The sequence below is a fragment of the Xyrauchen texanus genome, chromosome 31 (assembly GCF_025860055.1).
Source record: "Xyrauchen texanus isolate HMW12.3.18 chromosome 31, RBS_HiC_50CHRs, whole genome shotgun sequence".
NCBI lineage: Eukaryota > Metazoa > Chordata > Actinopteri > Cypriniformes > Catostomidae > Xyrauchen > Xyrauchen texanus.
This window is the reverse complement of record NC_068306.1, coordinates 13,415,450-13,439,921: the sequence shown is the minus strand read 5'-3', so window position 1 is coordinate 13,439,921 and position 24,472 is coordinate 13,415,450. Positions and strand designations below refer to the sequence as shown.

Genomic DNA, 24,472 nt, shown 5'->3' with positions numbered 1-24,472 from the left:
GGGAAAACCCATCTGCTCTGAATGTCTACAACGATTTTTAAACCTTATTAAACACCTTTGGACCCATCCCACTGCCTCTGCAGAAAGAATACACATGGGTTAGTGCCACTTCATTTAACCTAAATGCTTTATCTTAACATTTACAGATTTACTGTTTGTCTGAAAACCAAACGTAGCACTCGTTTAATTTTTTTTTTTCCTGTTACAAATGCATGGTAGCGGTAACTTCACCAAGTTCACACTTAAGGTGTGTGTGTGTGTGTGTGTGTGCGCGCGCGTGTGTGTGTGCGCGCGTGTGTGCGCGCGTGTGAGTGTGTGAAATAATAATAATAATAATAATAAAAACAGCTACTCAAAACAGTCTTTTCAATGTTACAATATCTTTATTTTTATGTTACCAACATTAAACTTTTATTCAATTATTTCTGTGATTATTTCAGATACGTTGCCTTTTGAACTGGCTGTTTTGATGTGGCAAAGAATTTTTTTTTCTTCATCAAACTAAGAATGTATTAGGTAACAAGTTAGTCCATTTTATAGCCTTCTCCCTGTTCATCCATCAGTTATTTTCACCACTTCCAGGGCAATAAGTGGAATTTCTAAGAACCACCTTTGCTATGACAAACTGTGTGATAAACACACTCCGGGTTCCCACGGTCATGGAAAAACCTGGAAATAACAGGGAATTCTAAAATTGATTTTTTCAAGTCATGAAAAAATAATTGAATTTTGATATATTTCAATTTATTACACTCTTACACATTTAATCAGGGTGTTCTCTTTCATTGCAAGTTATGTTCCCAGTTCCCACAGTAATAAAACGCAGTTTCTCTCATTATTTCACTTTTTGAGATGAAGCGCTGAATAAAACCTTATAAAGTCAAGTCATGTCAAGTGGTTTTTATTGTCGTTTCAACCATATATACAGTTAGTACAGTACACAGCAAAACGAGACAACGTTCCTCCAGAACCATGGTGCTACATAAAAACAACAAAGGACCAACATAGGACCACATGAGACTACACAACGAAATAAAATACCTATATATATATATGCAAACACGTGCAAACATGTGCAAAGTACGGGACAGTACAACAAATTACTGACAATGAACAGGACAATAGACAGTGCAGCGCCGACCAGTACTCAGTAGTGCAAAAAGATGACAGTTTCTAAAAATGTAAACATAACATACTATGAGATAATGTTCTATGCACGTAGCAGTTATTGAGGTAGCAGACAGTTATAAAGTGACAGTAATTTAAAGTGTGACTCAGGACACGTGTGTGTGTGTGTGTGTGTCAAACCAGTCAAAGTTTGTTAAACCCCGGTTATACATGTTGCTGGAAATCTGAGCTGCTCAGTATCCAAAATACAAGTAGGCCTATACATTTAGGTAATGTTTTTTCAAAATGTAAACATTAATTCGATATGCTAATGGATTTTGATATGAATGGAAACAAAATCACTACGGTTATTATTTTCAGAGCTGATCAGCTACAGGGTGAAGATGACTTTTTAAAACGGTCTACTTCATATTTTTCTCATCTTCCCGTTACACGTCTCGTTTCTGGATTGTACAGATAACTTCTTTCTGTGCTTTGTGTATCAGTCAGTTTTGGTCTTGTTTGGGTAGTCTAATTTCAAGTTTATATCCACACTCTTAATTTACAGATTAGGCATAATATCTACCTACTGTATTTACTGGACACATCACAACCGATCTAGTAGCGTGGTCTCCTCGCTCAGGGATCCATATGTGTGTATCATTCAGTCAATAATCAAATCTTTAACTCGGTGACTAAATCTTTGGTGCTGATTGTGGAAAAATACACTGCTTAAAAGTTGACAAGACTAAACGGGTGACAGAAAACCCATCATTTGCTCCACAGAACTCTTCACAAGCATACGTAAATGGCTGGATGGCTGAGGTTAATATGATGAATTCATTCATTTTTATCTGTGAAGCACTGATATGGGGTTACATAAGGCATAAATCAAATCTTGCAAATTATAAATGTGATATAGTTTTCGGGGAAATTGTCTTTAACATAATTATTATTTTGTATTATTAGCTTCAGACACATTTTTAAAGTCATGATGGTAAACGGCTGTTTTTAATTTTGCGTTAATTATTTTTTTTTGTTTGATTTGTTTATTTCAAATAAATGTGCAACCAGTTTCTTTCAATCAGCGTGGGACCTGTTGTTTTTTTGTTTTTTTTGGAAGCACGAGTCAAATTGATAAAAGCACCGGTGTTTCCAATTGGTAAAACAATAGGAACGAAGGTTATAGGAAAAACCAAACTTTGTTTTAGCCACTACAACCCTTGTCCCGACTTCTCCTGTCTATCTCCCACACACAAACACACACACACACACACACACACACACACACACACACACACACACACACACACACCCTTTCTTTGAACATTTTCTGTTGGACTCTCATTCACCATATGGATGTGCTCTGATACACACTCCCACGCACTCTTTTATCTAAAACACTTAGCATTTTACTGAAACCTCTCAGCGTTAGCTTGAGCATATTGTATAACTGCTTTTATCAGTAAATAAGTATAACTTTAAATGTGAAGTCACTAGCATCATGGAATTACAGAAATATTGACTGCTTACTGTACAAACCGGTTTTCCAAAACATTCCCTCTGTTTGCCATTAGTCGAGCAAACAATTAGTCAAAGTTGCTATGTTGACATGTTCAAACAAATAGCCATTTTTTTCGATTCCGCCACATTGATTAAATGTGAGGAGAATTGGTCTACTGATGGCTTACTTGTAGTTGTCCATGCATATTAATCTTAGATATGAGAAAGTATTTTAATGTTCAGAAAGACATTTTTACAGTGCTCCTTTTTATATCAGAAAGTAAATAAATATTGCAGACCTGTGTCTAACGCAAATGTGCTTTCTTATCTTTTAGGCATTTGTTGATATTTCTTAAACTCTTTCCTTGGATTGCATAGTACATTGAGATGTGTTTCATGAGGATAGGTTGTTTTGTTGTAGTCCAGGATAAGGGACTCTCTACTGCTCTGTTAATTTGCTCTGCAGATGTGCACATCAGATGGTTTGAATTAAATGCTAGATTGCTCTCACAAGGTCAGCTATGAGAACTTGGATTGCCTCTGTTTCTGATAAGCAGCCATGTGAAAGTTGCAAACCGCTTTTTCACTTGAAGAGACCTCATATCTCTTAGTGTGGTGCCATGATTCATGCACCTGCGCAACAGTTTGAAAGAAGCACATTTTAGACTAATGGGATTCAAAAGTCTAGTCCACAATGAAAATCTGGAATTTTAAATTAATTAATTTTACATTAATTGTAAAATGTATTAATAATATTTAAAAGGCACACTCAGTAATTCTTACCCCATTAAAAAAAGTTTTACTCTTATATAAATAAATAAAAGTTGAAATGGCCCATCTGGCACCAACAATCATCCATGAGATTATCTAATCGGCCAATCATGTGACAGCAGTGCATAAAATCATGCAGATACAGGTCAGGAGCTTCAGTTAATGTTCACATCAACCATCAGAATGGGGGAAATGTGATCTCCGTGATTTGGACCCTGGCATGATTGTTTGTGCCAGACGGCGCATCCACACCACTTGGTGTCACTGTAAGTCCAAGATGACACAAATAAAAAGTTACTGAGTGCACCTTTAAATTCTAACTATTTCAAGATTACTAGGCTAATTAAATTGTTTTTTGTACAAAATGTCAAACTTCCAAAGATTCTCTTTGAAACATTCTCAAATTGTGCTGGGATGGCACGGATCAGGTTTTGCATAAACTTGTGAAGTTAATGCCAGCTCAAGGGTATTGCTGTCAAGCAAAAGGGGGAAATTAGACATTCAAAAATTTGTGTAGCCTATTTATTTATTTGTATTCATTATTATTATTTTATTATTTGTTTTCTTCATTTTTCCAAGTTTATACACTTTTTTTTTTTTTTTTTTAATTATATTGATAATATCATTTGCATTAAAAAAAAGCGATATTGAGTAATAAGAATGCAAAATAGATGCATTTTCACAAGTGGAATTTATTGTGAAAAAAAAATCTCCTTCGTCTTCCAGATCCTATTCCTCGTTTTGAATCTTCTGGGTCATGGAGCAGCAGAGCTCAATATTTCAGGAGAACTGCAGAACCGAACAGCCAGACAGATTAATTGCATTGAGAACCAGGAGTACCCTCACAACAGCTTTTGCTGCAAGAACTGTGAAGCTGGTAAGTAACAGTAAAGATATGTTGCTGTCGAACCGTGAGAACTTCCTCAGTAAAGGCAGTACTGTAAACATGATTGCCTAATCTTGCTCAAAGCAAAGTTTTGAAGTAAATTAAATCATTCGATTTTTCAAGATGTTTAAAATTGCTTTCCAAGCTTCATCCATGAGGTGCTGACAAGCATCCCTCTGTGACGCTAGTAGCACATCAATCTTGGATAGAGATTCGAACAAAACCAACATTATTTCAGAGAACCAACCTGTGTAGCTGAGCAGTCATCATTCACAGTTGTAAAAATATGGTTCCTGAGAGGCAGTGTCCTGTTTGGGTTCTTTTGATTTGATTTTATTTTTAGGCTAAAAGGAGACTGAATTTGGTGTTGATACAATAGGATGAGTACATTTTCATTTATGGGTGAAATGTTCCCTTAAGCAATGCTTAACTCTTAACTAACTGTCTTACTGACAAACCCGCTGATCAGAATATAGCAAAACAAATATAGAATTGAGACTTGTTAGAGGGTTGTTTTTGATACAAACATTCTGATACAACCTTGGTCAACCACAGGATGGTAAATCATTACCATGGTTAGATGTAAATACACCGATCAGCCACAACCTTAAAACCACCTGCCTAATATTGCGTAGGTCCATCTCATGCCACCAAACAACGCCAACCCGACCCGATTGTACAGAGTGGTTATCTGAGTTACCGTAGACTTTGTCAGTTCGAAACAGTCTGGCCATTCTCTGTTGACCTCTCTTATCAACAAGGCATTTCCATCTGCAGAACTGCCCCTCACTGGATGTTTTTTGTTTTTGGCACCATTCAGAGTACATTCTAGAAACTGTTGTGTGTGAAAATCCCAGGAGATCAGCAGTTACAGAAATTCTTAAACCAGCCCGTCTGGCACCAACAATCATCCATGCGATTTATTTAATCAGCCAATCGTGTGGCTGCAGTGCATAAAATCATGCAGATAAGGGTCAGGAGCTTCAGTTAATGTTCACATCAACCATCAGAATGGGGATACATTTTGATCTCAGTGATTTTGTGTGACATGATTGTTGGTGCTAGGTGGGCTTTTTGAGAATTTCTGTAACTGCTGATCTCCTGGGATTGTCACACACAACAGTCTCTAGCTTTTACTCCAAATGGTGTTAAAAACATCCAGTGAGGTGCAGTTCTGTGGACTAAAATGCCATGTTGATGAGAGAGGTCATCAGATAATGGCCAGACTGGTTTGAACTGACATATTCTAAGGTAACTCAGATAACCACTCTGTACAATTGTGGTGAGAAGAATATCATATCAGAATGGGTGCCTTAACATTCCTACAAACTTTAGGAATGAAGGAATGAAAATGAAATCAAATCCCTCATTCCACTAATAGATTTATTGTTAATCTAACTACTTATTCCAAATTTACCCTAGTTAACAGTTAGTGTTATTATTGTAACATTTCAGTATTTTTTCCCTTATTTAGGTGCATTCTTCATATTAAAAGTTCTGATTCACATTTTGGTACTAGATAATTGTCAAATGTCAAAGGATGGATATTATGGCCTGAGATGGCCTTAGATGCTGTAATCATCATGTTTAATATAATACATACTGTAGTGTAAAATATTATATAAATATGTATTTTGTATTATATTAAATATGTAGTTATATCTCAGACTCTTCTCTAGAGAAGGCAATCATAAGAAATTTGAATAGTTCACCCAAAAATGGAAATTCTCATTATTTGTTCACCCTTATGCCATCCCAGATGCAAGTGACTTCCTTTCATCTGCTTAATTCGAATTAAGATGTTTAGACTAATTTCCCAGCTCTTTTGGTCCATACAATGCAAGTGAATGGGTGCCAGCATTTTTAAGCTCCAAACATCACATAAATCAGCTTAAAAGTAATCCATAAACCTCCAGTGGTTAAATCAATGTCTTCAGAAGTGATATGTTAGGTGTGGGTGAGAAAAAGATCACATTTACATTGTTGTGTTTTTGGTGATTCACATTCTTCATGCAAATCACACCTTACTGGGCAGGGTGAAGAATTTCTTGCAAAAATTGACTTAAATATTGATCTGTTTCTCACCCACACCTATCATATAACTTCTGAAGATATGGATTAAAACATTGGAGTCTTATGGATTACTTTTATGATGGCTATATGTGCTTTTTGGAGCAACAAAATTTTGGCACCCATTAACGAGGCTGTGAGGGATAGACTTACCATCTCTTCAATGGCACAAATGATATAAAGCTGTGTAAAGCTCCTAGATCACATCTGATTTTCCACAACTCATGTTGTCTGGAGTTCTTTGTATAATGAATGTTCTTGGACAGATATTTTATCAATGTTTTGTCTACGGAACAGTCCAAAAAACATTTTAAACTGCAGTACAGCCCAATGAAGAGACCGAAAATCTATACCTCACAGCCTCATTGTCATTCCCATTAAAAATGGTCCTAGCATGAATAAGGTCTTATGGACCTACAGAGCTGAAATATTCTCTAAAAATCTTAATTTGTGTTCCGCAGAAGAAAGACAGTCATACACATCTGGGATGGCATGATAATTGAGTAAATGATGAGAGAATTATCACTTTAACGATTCCAGTTCCTAATGATTCCAAAAATCCTGATTCTTAATTCATTACTTTGCAAACCTTGACATGTAATGTCTGTCATAAAATGTCTTTTAAAGTCTTTCCAATACATTCTCTCCTCCATTTTCAGGCACCTATGTGAGTGAAAAGTGTAGCAGGGGCCAGGAGAAGGGCATGTGCACCCCATGTGAAACGGGCACGTATGCCGAGCACCCCACAGGCATGGAACAGTGTCTGCAGTGCAGCCAGTGCCACAGAGGTAATGTTCTTTACCATCCTCTCCAAACCAGCCATTCACTCCTAGGGTTTAGTCCCTATCCCTATTAAATGCTTGTGAAAAGCCTTGTCTGATCTTTCTGATTGGATCGGTTTGAAGATGGCATTTGTGTAAACCAAAGTCTGTTATGTGACTGGCACTTTTCAAACTTCTGCTTTTATAATTTATTGAGTTTTCCAGTAGACAGACATCTGTAGTATGTACTGACTCTCTAGAGAAGCAGAGCACTGAGGAATGTAACATTTGTACATCTCAAATAAATAATGGACCACACCTGGACTTAGGGATGCTGGGAAGGCAATAATCCGCGCTACCTTGGAATACTGTTTTTGAATAGACAAATCAAAACAAACTTTCAAAAATCATATAAACTATCAACCTTGGCTTCGGAACTCTTTGCTTTTGAAGCCTCGCCTTGAAGTCTCGCCTTTTTGAAAGAGAAAAACACATTGAAGCCATCACAGAAAGTTCATCGTGACAGCCCCGTTCTTCTGCAAAGTTATTTAGTCTGTCTCTGGTTAGTGCTAAGTCAAAACCATCCATTTAGTTTCTGTTTATTTTGATTGGACAGCCCTGTACACCATTTATTAAACCATTTGATTTACCTAAACACTTAGCCGCTCTCCCACAAGACCTACTGCATGTAAAGATCAAAACTATACTGTAAACAATACACACTTGCATAAACAAAACTTCGCCCACCCATTTTATACAATAAGCCTCCCATAGGATTCTCAAGGGGATGGGGACATAAGCAAGGCCCCATGAATAGAGCGGAGTGTTATGTTTCCTGTGCCAGACACCTCACTCCTGGGAATCTGATTTCCTAGTGTTATATGGTCTGGGTGTGGCCCCACTCCTGTGTTCTTTCTCTTGCCATTTGTGTGAATGAGTACTGTCTATCCATCTGTCCATCCATCCATCCCCTTGTGTGGGTGCTTTGTTAGTTGTGTGTCTGTTGTATGCCATTATATGTGAGTGTTTTAGGATGATGTAGGGTGTGTCTGTATCATGTAGCGTCTTGTTTAGTATCTATTTTGTATATGAGTGTGATGCAGCACAATTAATCACTCTCAGGCTTGGCCTGTCCGCCTGCTGAGTCACAAAGGTGTGTTCAAGTTTTTTTGCCTAAGCCTTCATCCCAGTTTAATGAGCATAGGGCTCATAGGCTTATATAAGTATAAGTCAGACATTCATTGGTTGATTCCCCTGAAAAGTGTAAAAAAAAATGTCTCTATGGTGCTATCAAAATATTTTAGTAACCACTATGAATCTGGATCTGGTTTGATCAAGCATTGATCCTATCATTCATGTCACCCTTCTTTCAGAGGTGTGTTAGCTATGGTATTCCATGCATTTCAGATGTTCAGAGACATGTTTCTTGTAACAATTATACATTAAATAATTTTCTATCAGCATTTGGATTACATCTGAATTGATCACACATTGTTGTCCTTCAGAGGTGTTAGTTAAAAGGATAGTTCACCCAAAAATGTAAATGCTCACATTATTTACTCGCCCTCAACCCAGGTGTGTATGACTTTATTTTTTTCACCAAAACGCATTTGAAGAAAAATAGAAAAATATCTTAGCACAGTAGGTCCTTAAAATATAAGTGGATGGTGATTTCAGTTTTGAAGCTCCAAAAATCACAGATAGTCAACATAAATGTCATCGATACTAATCCAGCAGTGAAATTAATGTATTTTAAAGTGATATGATTGCTTTTGTTGCAATACTTTTTATCTATAAACCATTGCTTCCGGTAAGCTTCACGAGAGGGTGGAGTGCAAACGGTCTCTCACGTGATGTATTCGCGTTGCCATGATACAGAGGTAATCTCACATTCTCCACAAATGCACTTTTGTGAGTAAAGAAACAGATAAAATCAGATCTAAACCAAAACATACCAAGTTACTGTAAAGCTTTCCTCCTCACTTGTAAACTGCGCTGCTCATTTGGCTGTGATGCAGTTCTTGCGTGTCACAAAAGCCAATGCGATTACGCCACTGCTGACCGGAAAATATTGTTATATAATTAATACTTAAATATGTATTTGTATTCACACCAAAAGTGATAGTGTCAATTTAATACACTATTAGACATTAATTTAACAGCTGGTGTCGTATGGATGACATTTTAGCTGACTGAAATCACAAACCACTTGCATTTCAAGGACCTACTGAGCTATTACATTCTTCAAATGTGTTCTGCTGAAGTAAGGTCATGCATACCTGGGATATCATAAAGGTGAGTAAATAATTTATATAGATTTTAGTGCATTTTAGATGTTTTCTGAGGCACAGGGGTGGACTGGCCATAGGGAGAACCAGGATTTTTTCAGGTGTGTCGGCCATGAAACGGGGCTGAATGGGCAGCGATAAGGTGAAACGGGTCATTGCGTAATGCCGAACAGGCTGCGACTGGCTGAAGAATACCTGCTCAACAACTTTACCTGTAACAATTATACTTTGAATTGCTATTCTTTCTGGATCAGAATTGAAGGTGGATCTGGATTAAATGTTAATTTGGATTGATCAAACATTGATCCAATAATTCAGAGGTGTAATATCTCATGTGTTTCAGCTGTTTTCTAAGGCAAGATATAAGCTAATTGTAACAATTATACATTAATTTATTATTCTCTCTAGGTCTAGATTAAATCTTGATATGGATTATGAATATGAATCTGGGTTGATCAAACATTTTTTTAAATCTTTCAGATATATTGTAAGATTTTCCGTGCATTTTGCTGTTTTCTGAGGCAGATATTAGTTGAAACAATAAAACATGAATCTGGATTGATCAAACATTTATCCAATCTTTCAGAGGTGTGTTAGTTAAGACTTTCCATTTGTTTCATCTGTTTTCTGAGGCAGATATTAGTTACAATTATACATTGAACCTCTATTCTGTCTGGATCTCAATTGATCCAACGTTGATCTAATAATTCAGTTGCCCTTCAGATCTTCACTCCCTCACATCTCCTCTCTCCTTCCATTTACAGACCAGAAGGTGGTTGCAGAATGCACCAGCACAAGCAACACCAAGTGTGAATGCAAACCCGGTTCCTTCTGCCTGCCGGACGAGCCATGTGAAGTGTGCAAGAAATGCGCCCAGTGAGTTGCTCTCCACCTTTACAGTGTGATCCTTCTGTCCATCTCTAGATTTGCCGCACAACACCCAGATGAAAGCTGCCAAATCTGACACTCCCACCTTCTTTTCTCTTAACCTTTCAGCCCTAACTCTTGCTTTTTGTCCTTGGATCACCACATCCAATGAGTCAAATCCCTTTCCCACTGAATCACTAGCTCCACCTTTAACCCCCTCAGGCTTTCGCAGCATTAGTCACGATGACAGTCATTTTGAGACTCTCATTTTAAGCTTTTTGGTTCACACCCATTTTGAAAGGCTGACTTTGTCCTTTATTCGGTCATTCTTTTGCAGGTGCAAAGCAGACGAGGAAGAAGTGAGGAGTTGCACACCCACGGCTAACACAAAGTGCAAGAAACGCCCCTCAAACCCAACGGAAGATCCGACTGATAAGCCATCATCATCATCAAATGGCAGTGAAGCTATAGGTATAGAAAAGCATATATAATAAAAAAGAAACATCGGTGCCCATAATATTATAAAAAATGCACAAGCCATGATTTTAATAATGATTAATAATGATAGAAGGAATTAATTAATTCTCCTGTTTGTCTTCAGCAGTTATTATACCAATCTTGGGTATTTTTCTGATCGGCGCATTTGGAATATATTTCTGGAAGAAGCGCCAACAGCGACTAAGTGGTATGTTTGAAATGTTTTTCAAATCTTTGTGTTGAGGAACACATGAATGACAGGTGTTTGATTTATAACAATATAAGACATTTTAAACATTTTCAGTGTATTTTAGGGGTAAATACTGTAGATTTTATGATGTAAACATTAAAGTGCTTATGGCATTGGTCTGCAAGGTGTAAAGTCAAAATTTCTGATGCTTTTAAAGTTTTGTCAGCAATTTCTATTTTCTTTATTTTTTTCAGAAACTCATGGAGATTTGAAAGAGGTTAAAGTGGCCGTAAGTGCATTTTGTGTAATTATGCCTTATTTTAATTTATTAAATTGCTCTTAGTATTTGATTTGAATTTGGTCAATTTTGGCATTCTGTGCTCAAATATGTTTGTATAATTACAACATAACTGTAAAACTGATTGTTCCCAGGTATCTGATTTCTGATATAGCTGTTCTAGTTTCATGTCTCTCGTAATACTGCATGATCTCCTCTTCTCATATAATAAAATTATTTTAACTCAAATCAATTTCCATTCATTTTGTATTTCATTATTTGTTATGTAATGTAATAAGCCGGATCATGTACAGTCAGACCTTATTAAGAAATTAAAACCCCAAAAAGTTATCAGATAAAAAGTTATCAAAAAAAATTGTGGTACCTTAATTAAACTTTGCACAGTTGAAATACAACTTTTTAGTCTTGCATTAGGTCTCTTAATCCATGGTTTTAATCAGCTTTTGTTGACACCCCTCAGGATCAATCATGCCCAAGTTCAGAAGAGGAAAAAGAGAACAACCGCAATGCTGGATTAGAGAGGGCAGAGGAGCAACGGCCAGAGTCCCGCCCCTTGTTGACGCAGGAGACGCAGGAAACTGGCACCAAGAGCATCCCGGTGGAGGATGAGGACCGGGGACTTGGTGACAGCTTACCAAACACAACCAGCTCTTCCCAAACCAGCCTGTCTGCCCTCCCTCCAGCAGTCTGCATCGGGGACTCCCCACGGTCAAGCCCCCCAGTCCAAAGACAGATAGAGAGGGATACAGAGCCATGGGCACGGGTAAGAAAGAATGAGAAACGGCAAGATAATACTTTCAAATATATGTCAGTTTCCTTGTTTGCAAACAGAAGGGTAATTCACAAAGAAATATCTGGGTCATTTTTAACCCCTAAAATCAAATAGAAAAATGGTAAATTGCTATTTTAGGACCAATAAATTATTTGCGTTGTGATGTTATCATCATAATAATCGAGCACATTTTGCCTCAATGTTCTCATTACTGTAATGAGACCAAAACAAATCTGTAAAACTGCCATGAAAATCTTTCTGTCCATACGCAATATGCATTTTCATATTAAAATAATACTACAATGATGTGTGCAATGAATATCTGGACAATTCTAGAAATTTTTCACTTGTACTAAATACATTAGAATTAGTGTTACTTCACTGTATTAACTAATTTTGCAACATTATCAAAATTATTTTCTCCTACTTTAGGATGATGGCCCTCTCAGAAAACTTGTTCCTGTACTCGGTAAGAGATTTCTCTTGGCTGTAGTATTTACCATTTGGTGAAGTTGACTTAAATGCTTTTAAAAGTACTTAAACCATCTCCACTTATTCTTTAGTGCATAGACACATTCATTACCACTCTTTGATTCATACAAAGCAGTGATTATAATGGCACTTTCCTCTGAAATCATTACGTTCACTTGTTTATTTCTCTGTTAACACAATCCTCGAGTGTGGTTTTTCTTTTTCATGATTTCCCGTTTTCAAGCAATACAACCTTGAGCCAATCAGTAACTTCCTCGTTAACACTGAACTATACTGCTTCTCATCACATTTGTATTTCAAGAGTGTATTCTGTAGACATCAATAGACATTCTGCTCCTAGTAATCACTGAAAACCATCAAACAAGTTCTAAAATCTCAATGCTCTTTTGTAGTTGAGGAGGAATCGCTGAGCAAGAGCTTCGATCTGTTTGATATCCTGGATGTGCGGATCCACAACAAGTTCTTCCGTAGCATAGGCGTGAGCGACAATGCCATTAAGATGGCAGAGGCACTTCACCACGTGGACAAAGTCTACGAGCTCCTGCGGGTGTGGATGCAAAAAGAAGGGCTTCGAGCGAACATCAACACCTTACTTCAATCTCTGCTGGATCTGGACCAGCGGTATTCTGCAGAAAACATTGCCTCCAAGGCTGTGGAAAGAGGCTACTACAAATATGAGTGATGACTCTTAAAGACTTCAAGAGAAACCCTTTGTTATTGAGTAAAAGAACAAAATAATGGAGATGTTGTAGGTGAGGGTCAAGGGGTGGGTTAGGAGTTTCATAATATCCTCCCCAGGGGCCTGTTGGCCTCATGGCATGAACTGATTTCCCATTATGGAACTGGTGGTGATGCCATTGGAGAATCGTATCTCTGTAGCGCCCGCAATGGGTTCAAAAGCCAACACTGGACCCTTTTGAGGTTTTACACTGGCTTACGGAAGAGGGCGCCGTTTTCCTTCTTAACAGTGCGTACAGGTGTCATTCGATGCACTTGCCTCAGGCTTTCAAACTCAGGTTGGTCTGAAGCCTACATTGATGTCGTTAAACCTTTGGTAAAGTCAAAAATGTAGATAGTTCTATGCCTTTTGTGTTTATTTTGACTACATACTGACAGGCGCCATGCACATTTGTAGTTCAAACTAAAGATTTTGACAAGGTCTAGCATTACACTACATGTAGATGGTCTAGTCCGATTTCAGTTGCTGCCGTAAATCACTTGTTTGTCACAAGGACTCAAAGATACAAACGAACAAAAAAATGTCTCAAGCTGAGCTCTGAACAAATCATCTGTAGATGAATTGTATTGTGAATTTAAGACGTATCAGTAATGGAATTTGCCATTTCAATGTTTCAAACTGTTTTCCAGCTGTTGGCATATTCTCTTATATGTTAAAAGTTTAGGATTTCATATAAAGTTCAGATCTGTCATTACATTCACCCTGGTTGTTACAGAATGTCCTCTATACTGGGCAGCCCCAAGTTATGCCAGTCTGATATTTTTTACCCATAGCTGGTTTTATCTGCTTGGTGCAAGGCTGAGACGGCATTGCTTACCTTCTCAGTCTTTTTTTGCCTATTCCATTTCCTTATTTATATTTGAATAAGTGATGTATTTATTTTTATTGTGTAATTACATAATATTTATACCTGTTACTAATATTCACCGAAGTGTTTCTTGTGACTAAGTTTTTCTCCGGATGAATTCACCAAGCAAATTCTTCCAGCTTTTTCACAAGCAAATAAACCAGATCTCTTCAGATTCAGTGCCATCATCCCAGAGTTCCTCTTCCGTTTCGTCATTTCTTATTAAAATCGCAAAATGTGTCCGTCGCTGCATACGTATGTTCGCAACTAGGGGTGTCGTTGTTAATGATATAAAGAAAAAGCTTGAAAGAGTACCACGGTCAGTATCTCTTGGGCGCTTGTAACTGCTTCCGCAGGTCCAAGTTGAATTAATGTTGAGGATTAGGAGGCATTTCGAACTTTCGCTTGCTGTTCATGGTTTAAATGCAGTAGTGCACAGGTACAAGGTTTTAATAGTTAAAGATGAAGGAAACCGAAGCTCATCGAAAACTACTCACCATTTGGTTGTCTTTTGTCTAGGATGTACGTAGTATTAAACAAAACTAATAGATATATTTATAGAAGCCCAACTTAATGAAGTATAGAAACCGAAGGAACAATTTGACTTTTGAGATGAAAGTTATCAAAGTAAACAGGGCCCCAGAATTCATTTATGTAGCAGTTAATGAACTGCAATATCTGACTCTGCTGCATAGCTTTGTAGCTTAATATGTGTATGAAATATGACCTTTTATATGTATATATTTAGTGATTAGGAACACGAATCTCTGATATGCTTCACCTTTTAACTCAGTTGACATGGAAAGCTAAATAGGACACAAAATTGTAGAGTTATCGTACAGTGCAGGGCACTGCCATCTATTGACATAGAACTGAAAAGTGAGAGAATAAACCGCATCAATTTCAAGGGACCTTTTTTTTCCTTTTCTGACAATTATATTCTGTCTCTTCATGTCTTTCTACACTTTGCACTGACTCGGCGTCTTAACGTGGAGTCTATCTTTAAATGTAGGTGCAGAAGGATTACCTCTGAGCAATTCAGTACCATCTGTTTCTCACTACACATTTGTCTTGCTTTTATGCATCTAACACAGCAGCATGTCTCAGTGCTAGCTCATTCAGTGCTTTATTTTCCAAAATATCTCTCTATGAGTAGGTTTTATATATTTCTTTGTCCCCTTAGACAATTGTATGCTTGTTTGTGAATGTAAAAAGTTTGCTGTTGCAAAGTTGGTTGTAGAATGTTTTTGTTTAAAAATAAAAAGATGCTTTACAAAACGGTTTCCATGGCGAGTTCGTTCATTTGTGGTGAATTGTCATACAGTCCAAGCTCTTTAAACATCTTTGGTAGGGTTTTGAGTTTGTGTGATGATTTTCAATGTAATTTCAAATGTTTATGATGTTTTATTGTAGATGAAGTGATCGTAGTATGGTTTTTTTATTATTAGTGGCACTTGCAAGCATTTCTATTAATTACTATTGGTTCTACTGTACTTAGAGTTAGGTATTTTAAAAATCCCATTAGTAAACTAATGCAATGTAACTCATCCCATATCATTTGTGCTACGGACACGAATGATGCCTCAAATTGTGCAGCTTGTTGCGGAAAGGTGTACTTTTATGTTCCTTATGGTGTCTTTACAACTTAAGAACAAGTGAGAACAGGCCATCCCAATTTTTGTTTATTTTTAGATTTATTCTGGTCCCTAGAAATGAATCGGGTCCCTCTTTTATCATTCGCCAGGGGAAAACTGTACACTTAAAGGAATAGTTCACCCAAATATTCCTCCTTCTAATGAACACAAAGATTTTGAGTATTTTAGCTCTGTTTAGTTCATAATGCATGTGAATGATGAGCAGACCCTTTAGAAGTTCCATAATTCACATAAAAGCAGCAGAAAGTAATCCATACAACTCCAGCGGTTAAATCCATGTCTTCTGAAGCGATCTGATGCATGTGGGTGAGAAACGGATCAAAATTTTGTACATCATACATAATACAAATGCAACATTATACAGGTAGATATTAAAATATTTCTTAAAGAGTACATGGAAAGATGATGCACAAACACAATGCAAGTGAATGGTGACCAGAACTCAGAAGGTCCAAAAAGGACATAAAGGCATAAATTAAATTAATCCATACATCTCCAGTGGTTAAATCCATATCTTTGCACCAACACCTGGCTGTATGACAGTCTTTTTAACTGTAAATCTACACTTTTACTTTCACATTCTGGTGTAGAATTGACTTTCAAACATACAGGTGAAACTCGAAAAATTAGAATATCGTGCAAAAGTTCATTAATTTCAGTAATTCAACTTAAAAGGTGAAACTAATATATTATATAGACTCATTACAAGCTAAGTAAGATATTTCAAGCCTTTATTTGATATAATTTTGATGATTATGGCTTACAGCTTATGAAAACCCCAAATTCAGAATCTCAGAAAATTAGAATATTGTGAAAAGGTTCAGTATTGTAGGCTCAAAGTGTCACACTCTAATCAGCTAAACACCTGCAAAGGGTTCCTGAGCCTTTAAATGGTCTCTCAGTCTGGTTCAGTTGAATTCACAATCATGGGGAAGACTGCTCACCTGACAGTTGTGCAGAAAACCATCATTGACACCCTCCACAAGGAGGGAAAGCCTCAAAAGGTAATTGCAAAAGAAGTTGGATGTTCTCAAAGTGCTGTATCAAAGCACATTAATAGAAAGTTAAGTGGAAGGGAAAAGTGTGGAATAAAAAGGTGCACAAGCAGCAGGGATGACCGTAGCCTGGAGAGGATTGTCAGGAAAAGGCCATTCAAATGTGTGGGGAGCTTCACAAGGAGTGGACTGAGGCTGGAGTTACTGCATCAAGAGCCACCACACACAGACGGGTCCTGGACATGGGCTTCAAATGTCAAACGTCTTACCTGGGCTAAAGAAAAAAGAACTGGTCTGTTGCTCAGTGGTCCAAAGTCCTCTTTTCTGATGAGAGCAAATTTTGCATCTCATTTGGAAACCAAGGTCCCAGAGTCTGGAGGAAGAATGGAGAGGCACACAATCCAAGATGCTTGAAGTCCAGTGTGAAGTTTCCACAGTCTGTGTTGGTTTGGGGAGCCATGTCATCGGCTGGTGTTGGTCCACTGTGCTTTATTAAGTCCAGAGTCAACGCAGCCATCTACCGGGACATTTTAGAGCACTTCATGCTTCCTTCAGCAGACAAGCTTTATGGAGATGATGACTTCATTTTCCAGCAGGACTTGGCACCTGCCCACACTGCCAAAAGTACCAAAACCTGGTTCAATGACCATGGTATTACTGTGCTTGATTGGCCAGCAAACTCGCCTGACCTGAACCCCATAGAGAATCTATGAGGCATTGCCAAGAGAAAGATGAGAGACATGAGACCAAACAATGCAGAAGAGCTGAAGGCCGCTATTGAAGCATCTTGGTCTTCCATAACACCTCAGCAGTGCCACAGGCTGATAGCATCCATGCCACGCCGCATCGAGGCAGTAATTAATGCAAAAGGGGCCCAAACCAAGTACTGAGTACATATGCATGATTATACTTTTCAGAGGGCCGACATTTCTGTATTTAAAATCCTTTTTTTATTGATTTCATGTAATATTCTAATTTTCTGAGATTCTGAATTTGGGGTTTTCATAAGCTGTAAGCCATAATCATCAAAATTATATCAAATAAAGGCTTGAAATATCTTACTTTGCTTGTAATGAGTCTATATAATATATTAGTTTCACCTTTTAAGTTGAATTACTGAAATTAATGAACTTTTGCACGATATTCTAATTTTTCGAGTTTCACCTGTATTTGTGTGAGTGTGTTTGTATGTATATGGGTTTGCACATGTCCGAGGATTTGCTTGTGCAAACACACATCTACATATGTGCTCATCTAAAGGATTGGGATGCTCCCCAAATATTTCTGTATTTTGTAGTTAATTCATTCATTTCTGACCGGGAACTCGTGTAACAAAGTGAAATAAAACAACAAAAAAATTGACAGAAAATGGTCCAATTTTTGTTTGAGTGTTTTCAGATATCGTGGACAAAGTCAAGGAATTTTATTTCAATTGGATAAAAAAATAAATAAATAAGCTGTCCAACCTGAGCAGAATGACTGGAACACAATATAAGGGTTTAAATTGTAAAACTTTTGTGGTAACATTATTCCGCAAACATTGTCAACTGAGCTTAACTTGTATTGAACCCTGATTATTCATTAAGTTATTTATTAGAATGTGAAAGTAAAAGTGTAGATTTACAGTTAAAAAGGACTTAAATGTAAACCTCTTTCGCTCCCACACCTATCATACAGCTAGGTGTTGGTGCAAAGATATGGATTTAAACACTGGAGACTTATGGATTACTTTAATGAAGCCTTTATGTACTTTTTCGACCTCCTGAGTTCTGGTCACCATTCACTTGCATTGTGATTCCCAACAGAGTTTAAATATTATTCTAAAAATCTATGTGTTCTGCAGAAAAAAGAAGTCATATGCATCTGGGGTAGCATGAGGGTGAGAAATTATGAGATAATTTAAATGCTAGTATAAATCTATACTGATGTTGAGAAAGCTGTCTTTTTAAAAGTCTCTAAAAGGTTAGAGACTTTACTATCATCGGTATCTGGGAACTTAGTATAAAAAATAAATAACTTCTGCTCGTTCGTACTGCTGCGTCTTCGCCGCTAGGTGTCAGCATAATGTAAACAAAGACACACTGCTATCCTTAGGCAGGGGACGGTTACCTTCTAGACACGACCAGAAATCGCTGCATCATTATTTCAGTTTTGAAATGTAATTTTCTTTACTCAGATAAATATGCAAAGAGTGTAAAAGGGTGTCTAAACATTACAAACCAGCTGAGATGCCTAAAAAATTTGATTGACAGATAAATGTAGGCTACAGTACTTGAAAGCATTTTATATTTTCACAGGCAGTTCTGTGACGTTACTGTAACAAGTGGCAAAATATATAAAAAAATAAAAAATATATATTATACAAAATATAAGTAACTGTATTCCACTACTTACAATTTTAATCATTGGTCATTAGAATACAGTTGCATTCCAAAAGTATTTTGATTACCGAAGAGATTACTTTGCATTTTATTGTAATTTGTTTAATTTAATATTTAGTGCTTTCAGATGGAAAACATTTATACATATAAATGATGTGATCCAAAGTGCATTTGAACAGCAGGGAAACAATTTCTTATGATGTGTTACATTCATACGAGCAGACAGAGAAGTAAATTTGAAGTTTGGAGCAGAAGAAATAGAAATAAACCTTGTGTAAATTGTCAGCTTTACTCTAAGCTAAAATGCTATTTCTAGCCATTTTTCATGCACGTTACCAGGCACAATCATGTTTTTCATCAAGAAAATTCACGTTGGATCATAATTTCTTTTTTCTAGTAAGACCTTTCATATTGGGGCAAAAATCCTATTCTTGATTTGTATTAATTTCCTATTAATTTTTGGATAAGATATTTAGGTTTTTCAGGGAATGTATTTTTAACATGTTTGTTTTGTCTTACTGTACTGGCAGAGTTTTTATTGTCAAAACAGGTGAAAAAAAAATCAACCAGTGCTGAAGAGGTAATCAAAAATTTAGAATACATTACTGACCTTGAGTAATCTAAAAGGAATATGTTACAAATTACATTTAACAGCATGTATTCTGTAATCTGTAGTAGAATACATTTAAAAAATAACCCTCCCAACCCTGTGATATATATATATATATATATATATATATATATATATATATATATATATGCATACACGGGTGGCGAAAGGTTTTGAATAATTTACAGATTTACCTGTTTCAGAAGGAAATTGATCATGTATTTCACCAAAGTGTCATTCAACTGATCACAAAGTATAGTCAGGACATTACTGATGTAAATAAACAGCACCATCACAATTTGAAAAACAAAAGTCATTTTTGATAAAATCAAATCATTGAGAGTTCAAAGAATCCTCCACACAAAGAATTGTAAATCAACTTTGAAAAGGACAGACCAGTTGACCATGTGACTCTGAAAAGCCATTTCTGATTGGCTCAGGACACTTTTGGGGTGCTGCCAATTTCAGTTCAAAACGTTCCTACCAAGAAAGAACTCTCTTGAATTCTTCTGCTCTTGGAAATCCCTCTTGGAACCCTTGGTCTCCTCTCTTCTTCGGCTCTCTTGCCTATTCAGTTCCTCATCCTCCATGCCATGTAGAGCCCAGGGAAACTCGAGACCTGAAGTCCAGAGGAAGCAAAGCTCACCTCATCATCCGTCCAGACAATAACTATCCGCAATCATAACAGAGTCCAAAGCATCGACGGAACAAATTTTGTTCAAATGCCAAAGAACCAATCAACACAAATAACGAAAGGAAACGCAACGCCATGCAAGTACATCTCCAGACTTTTGCTCAAAGTGCTGGTGTATTAGTTGAATACTTTGGGTAATCCGATTGCAAATCAATTTAGACTCAAAGAAGGATAAATGGTTCTTAAGGCAAAAAGAAGATTTTCAAGCAAAAAAGTACATAAATATTGATCTGTTTCCCACCCACACCTATCTTTTCACTTCTGAAAATATGGATTAAAACACTGGAGTCTAATGGATTTCTTTTATGCTACCTTTATGTGTTTTTTAGAGCGTCAACATTTTGGCACTCATTCACTTACATTGTATGGACCTACAGAGTTCATTTGTGTTCTGCCAAATAAATAAAGTCATACAGATATGGGATGGCATGTGGGTGCGTAAACAAGGAGAGAATTTTCATTTTGGGTGTTCTATCCCTTTAAAACATGAAATTCAGAGCAACATTCCCGTGAAAAATGTTAATAAGTCTTTAATTTAAGAAAGGGAAAAACATGAAATCTGCAGGTTTGACGAACTGATATTTAGGACCTTATTAAGACTTTTAATTTAAAAATAAAAAGTAATGTTTCCATCAAGTCATTAAATGGAATGTTATAGGCTATATCAATCAATCAAAGACATATAGACTCCTAATAATTATTAATCCAGCTTAATTGTAAATTTTTGTGTATTATTAGAAAAATAAAGAGACAAAAAATATTTTACATAAAACAGTTAAATTCTAAATACAACATATAACATGTTGATGTTATGATGAGCTGAATTATCATGGTGACAGACGTACACTTCCCAAGCATTCTCCATCTATCTTTAGGATGTTTTAAGTGTAGAATAGCGTGCAATTGCCCATAGCAAATTCTCCAAGAACAGCCATGTTATAAATCCACTTTTGATGTCTTCATGGAGTGTGTGGCGAGTCGACACAAACTATAGTTGCCTAGGCAAGATGCTGTTACACACTTCTGGAAAAGAAACAAAACAGATTTGCATAGGACTAGAATTAAAGGGTTGCAAAATGTAAAACACAGGTACTTCAAAGTCTTAAAGGGATAGTTCACCAAAAAATGAATAATCTGCCATCGTTTGCTCACCCCACTGTCTCCTTTTACTTCCTTCCTTCCATGCAACACAAAAGGAGATATTTAGAAGAATGTTAGCCTCAATCACCATTAAATTATATCCCATTTTTTCTGTTAAGATGACAGAATTTTCATTTTTGGGTGAAGTATCCCTTAAAAGCATGTCAAGATTTCAAATATGGCCTTGCTTACCTCAACTTGCTCAGAGCCCAAGTCTAATGATGGTCTTGTCTTGTTCACATGAGGTCTTCAAAAGTTTGGAGACTGGAAGTATAGCTTTAACAGCCAAAAAGCAAATTATTTAAACGTTTTCTCTGTTGACTCGCCCCCCATCCTTATTGCATAGATATAACCTCAGTTCTAAAAGTAGCACTGAGCAACACATGCTTCAAAGATCTGAAAATTTGCAGCTGCAGGCTGTTGGAAGTGTGTTTCCTGTTTGAACATCCACATCATTGGCCATGGGGGATATTTGGGGAGCACAGCAGGGCAATAGGATTCGGCTGGGAGGGTCATACTGTGCTTTTCATGTGGGATTTCCATTGCCTTGATTTTCGTTGTGCCAGCAGCAAAATCTTTTCCACACGGGCTTCAACCAGTTTACTTCACGTTTCTCAAGACACCACTCATTGAATTTGTATTTCCCCTTTATGAAATTAGATTAATCTAATACAAACATACATGTGTAACAATCTACAAACTACAATTTAGCCAACAGTTTTCTTGACACCTTGAAAACTTAAAAAGAGCAGCTTGCCTCATAGTCCTCTGCCATTTTTTATTTTCAGCTTTTCGATTCTCACAGCTCAGTTTGGCATGGTAAAGTGTCCAATGGTTGCACATTTCAGAATCGCAGCAGATGCAGTAAGTCAGTTGGGGGTTGTTTGGCTACTGTATCATTAACATGGAGTATTCGGACATACTGCGCTTTGCATACTGTGCAGAACATAAGTATGCATAGCCAGACACAGGGATTGTTTCACTTTCGATGGTGGGCAGGTATCACTGCAGACTCATTCTTTTAACATTCACTCATCCAGCATCCCTGTTAGAGATTGATCATATCCAGAATGTGGTGGGTCAATAACACTTAGTATCATAGTACTGGAGGTCTTTTTGGGCCTGATGGCGCAAAGCAGGTTCATGGGGGGGGACAAGTTGGATGTACGCCTCTCAGGTTCGGGCTCCCATGCCAGTTTACTCCATGATCTGATTCCTCCTTGTCTACTCGTCCTCTCCAGGCCACGTCTGGGTTCGACCGACTCCACTGCGGAGACGCCCACTCGCTTGTGGCTTCTCAAAGAACAACACAAACTTGGACTACAGCAGCAATGACTACCGGAGCACCATCTTCGGGTGAGCAGAGCTAGCAAGTCCCTCTTGAAGGTGGTGTTGAGGGCGGCATAAACCAGCGGGTTGCACACTGAGTTACTGAATCCAAGGATTTGAACCACACTGACCAGGAGAAACTCAGAGTCTAGACTGAGGTCTAGCTGGCCTGTGTGAGAACAGATATGCAAGGTACAGTAGAATCAAAAGTGTAAGTCAATCAATTTGACTGCAAATCAAGAAAAAAATAATTCACTTATGAGGTTTAATCTATATATTATTACATCTGCAGACTTTATTTCAGGCCCATTATAGTTTGTACTTCTCAATCCATCAATAACAGCCTTTTTACAAGTCCTGCATTATATCGTGACAAGTAAAAAAAAAAAGTGAGCGCATTTACATGCACTTTCTTACACGGATTATGATTAATATGCCAACATTGTGTAAGGTCATGTAAACAGCTTAAGATGTGTTTTTTATCGAGGTGAATTCATAGACGGTGAAAGCTAAAACCGATCGGCACATGTTGCATTTTGTCCCATTACCCCAATTTTGCATTGAGTGTAAACACCTTTACCATAATTTTTCCGGCTTTTCCAACGAGTATCCAATGTATCAAGTGTTGTGCGAATGACTGTTTACGTTTTTCATCAAAAGCAGAGAATTATTCAATGATTTCAAATCTCATATAAACGTGGATTTCATGCAAGTTTGTTTTTTTAAAGGTACACTCAGTAATTTGTTATGTATGTCCTCTTGAATTTACACTGACACCTAGGTAGTGTTGGGTATAATGCATTAATTACTGTAATTAAGTTACTTTTTCATTAAAAAAAGGAAATTTTTTTAATTACTCTTAATTTTTCAGTAATTTAATTACAGTTACTTCTGATGTAACTGTGTTAAATACTGTATAGTCTATAGAACAATTCTATATAAAAGAATAGTGAATTTAAAATCTAAATGTAATGTCTAATGTTAAAATGTATGTTTTCTCATTTATTGCAGCCCCCTTAAATTATTTGACCAGTTCTTGAATAATTTATTAGATTTTCTGTGGTTTACATGAAAGAATTAAAAGAACAATTTCATGTTTATCCTTATATTTTTCATCTGGTCGAGGTAGATAAGGGTTTTACATTTTAGGTTGATTAGGGTTTTAGTAATTAGTAATAAGTAATTAAATTACTTTTCAGACAGAGTGATTAGTACAGTAATCTAATTACACAGTAGAAGATATAATTAGTATTTAATTACTTTCTTAAAAGTAACTTACCCAACACTGCACCAAGGGCCGTGGATGCAGCATCATAGTTTTGATACAATACAACAAAATAGTTTTCAGTTACTAATGCCATTGTAGTGATTCATTATTAACAGTCAGCCATGATTTAATTCAAGAGTTTAAGTGTCCAATAACAGGGTGGTTACTGAGATTTAATAATTAGTATTCGGCTGGTCGTGTGATTCCAACATGGCAGCCCCCATAAGGGGACCCTCTCCAGGTAGAATAAAACAGCTTTTATACGGTCACTGATATGACTGGAGTAATACATTTCTAAATTCATTTATTTAGGAGTCAAAGTTTTTTAATCAG

General features: G+C 36.9%; 1 protein-coding gene and 1 long non-coding RNA gene across 3 annotated transcripts in view; one reads left to right on the top strand and one right to left on the bottom strand.

Annotated features, from left to right (window-relative positions):
- The window catches only part of LOC127625148 (tumor necrosis factor receptor superfamily member 1A-like), a 36,399-nt gene extending 21,030 nt beyond the window's left edge, over positions 1 to 15,369 (top strand). Inside the window, exons 2-10 of one of the 2 annotated variants that reach the window (XM_052100241.1) lie at positions 4,108 to 4,258; positions 6,997 to 7,125; positions 10,151 to 10,262; positions 10,591 to 10,724; positions 10,858 to 10,938; positions 11,175 to 11,209; positions 11,679 to 11,981; positions 12,423 to 12,459; positions 12,875 to 15,369. In XM_052100241.1, the coding sequence (XP_051956201.1) occupies positions 4,108 to 4,258; positions 6,997 to 7,125; positions 10,151 to 10,262; positions 10,591 to 10,724; positions 10,858 to 10,938; positions 11,175 to 11,209; positions 11,679 to 11,981; positions 12,423 to 12,459; positions 12,875 to 13,164 (1,272 nt within the window). In that variant the 3' untranslated portion in view covers positions 13,165 to 15,369. Of the gene's footprint in view, positions 1 to 4,107; positions 4,259 to 6,996; positions 7,126 to 10,150; positions 10,263 to 10,590; positions 10,725 to 10,854; positions 10,939 to 11,174; positions 11,210 to 11,678; positions 11,982 to 12,422; positions 12,460 to 12,874 lie in introns of both variants that reach the window. The other variant, XM_052100240.1, reaches the window with a different exon arrangement.
- Positions 15,370 to 19,878: 4,509 nt separating this feature from the next.
- Positions 19,879 to 23,595, bottom strand: LOC127625161 (uncharacterized). The gene is made up of 3 exons (XR_007968264.1): positions 21,736 to 23,595; positions 21,249 to 21,426; positions 19,879 to 20,328 (listed from the first exon to the last, which is right to left on the bottom strand). It is a non-coding gene; the product is annotated as an uncharacterized LOC127625161 (long non-coding RNA).
- Positions 23,596 to 24,472: the final 877 nt, after the last annotated feature.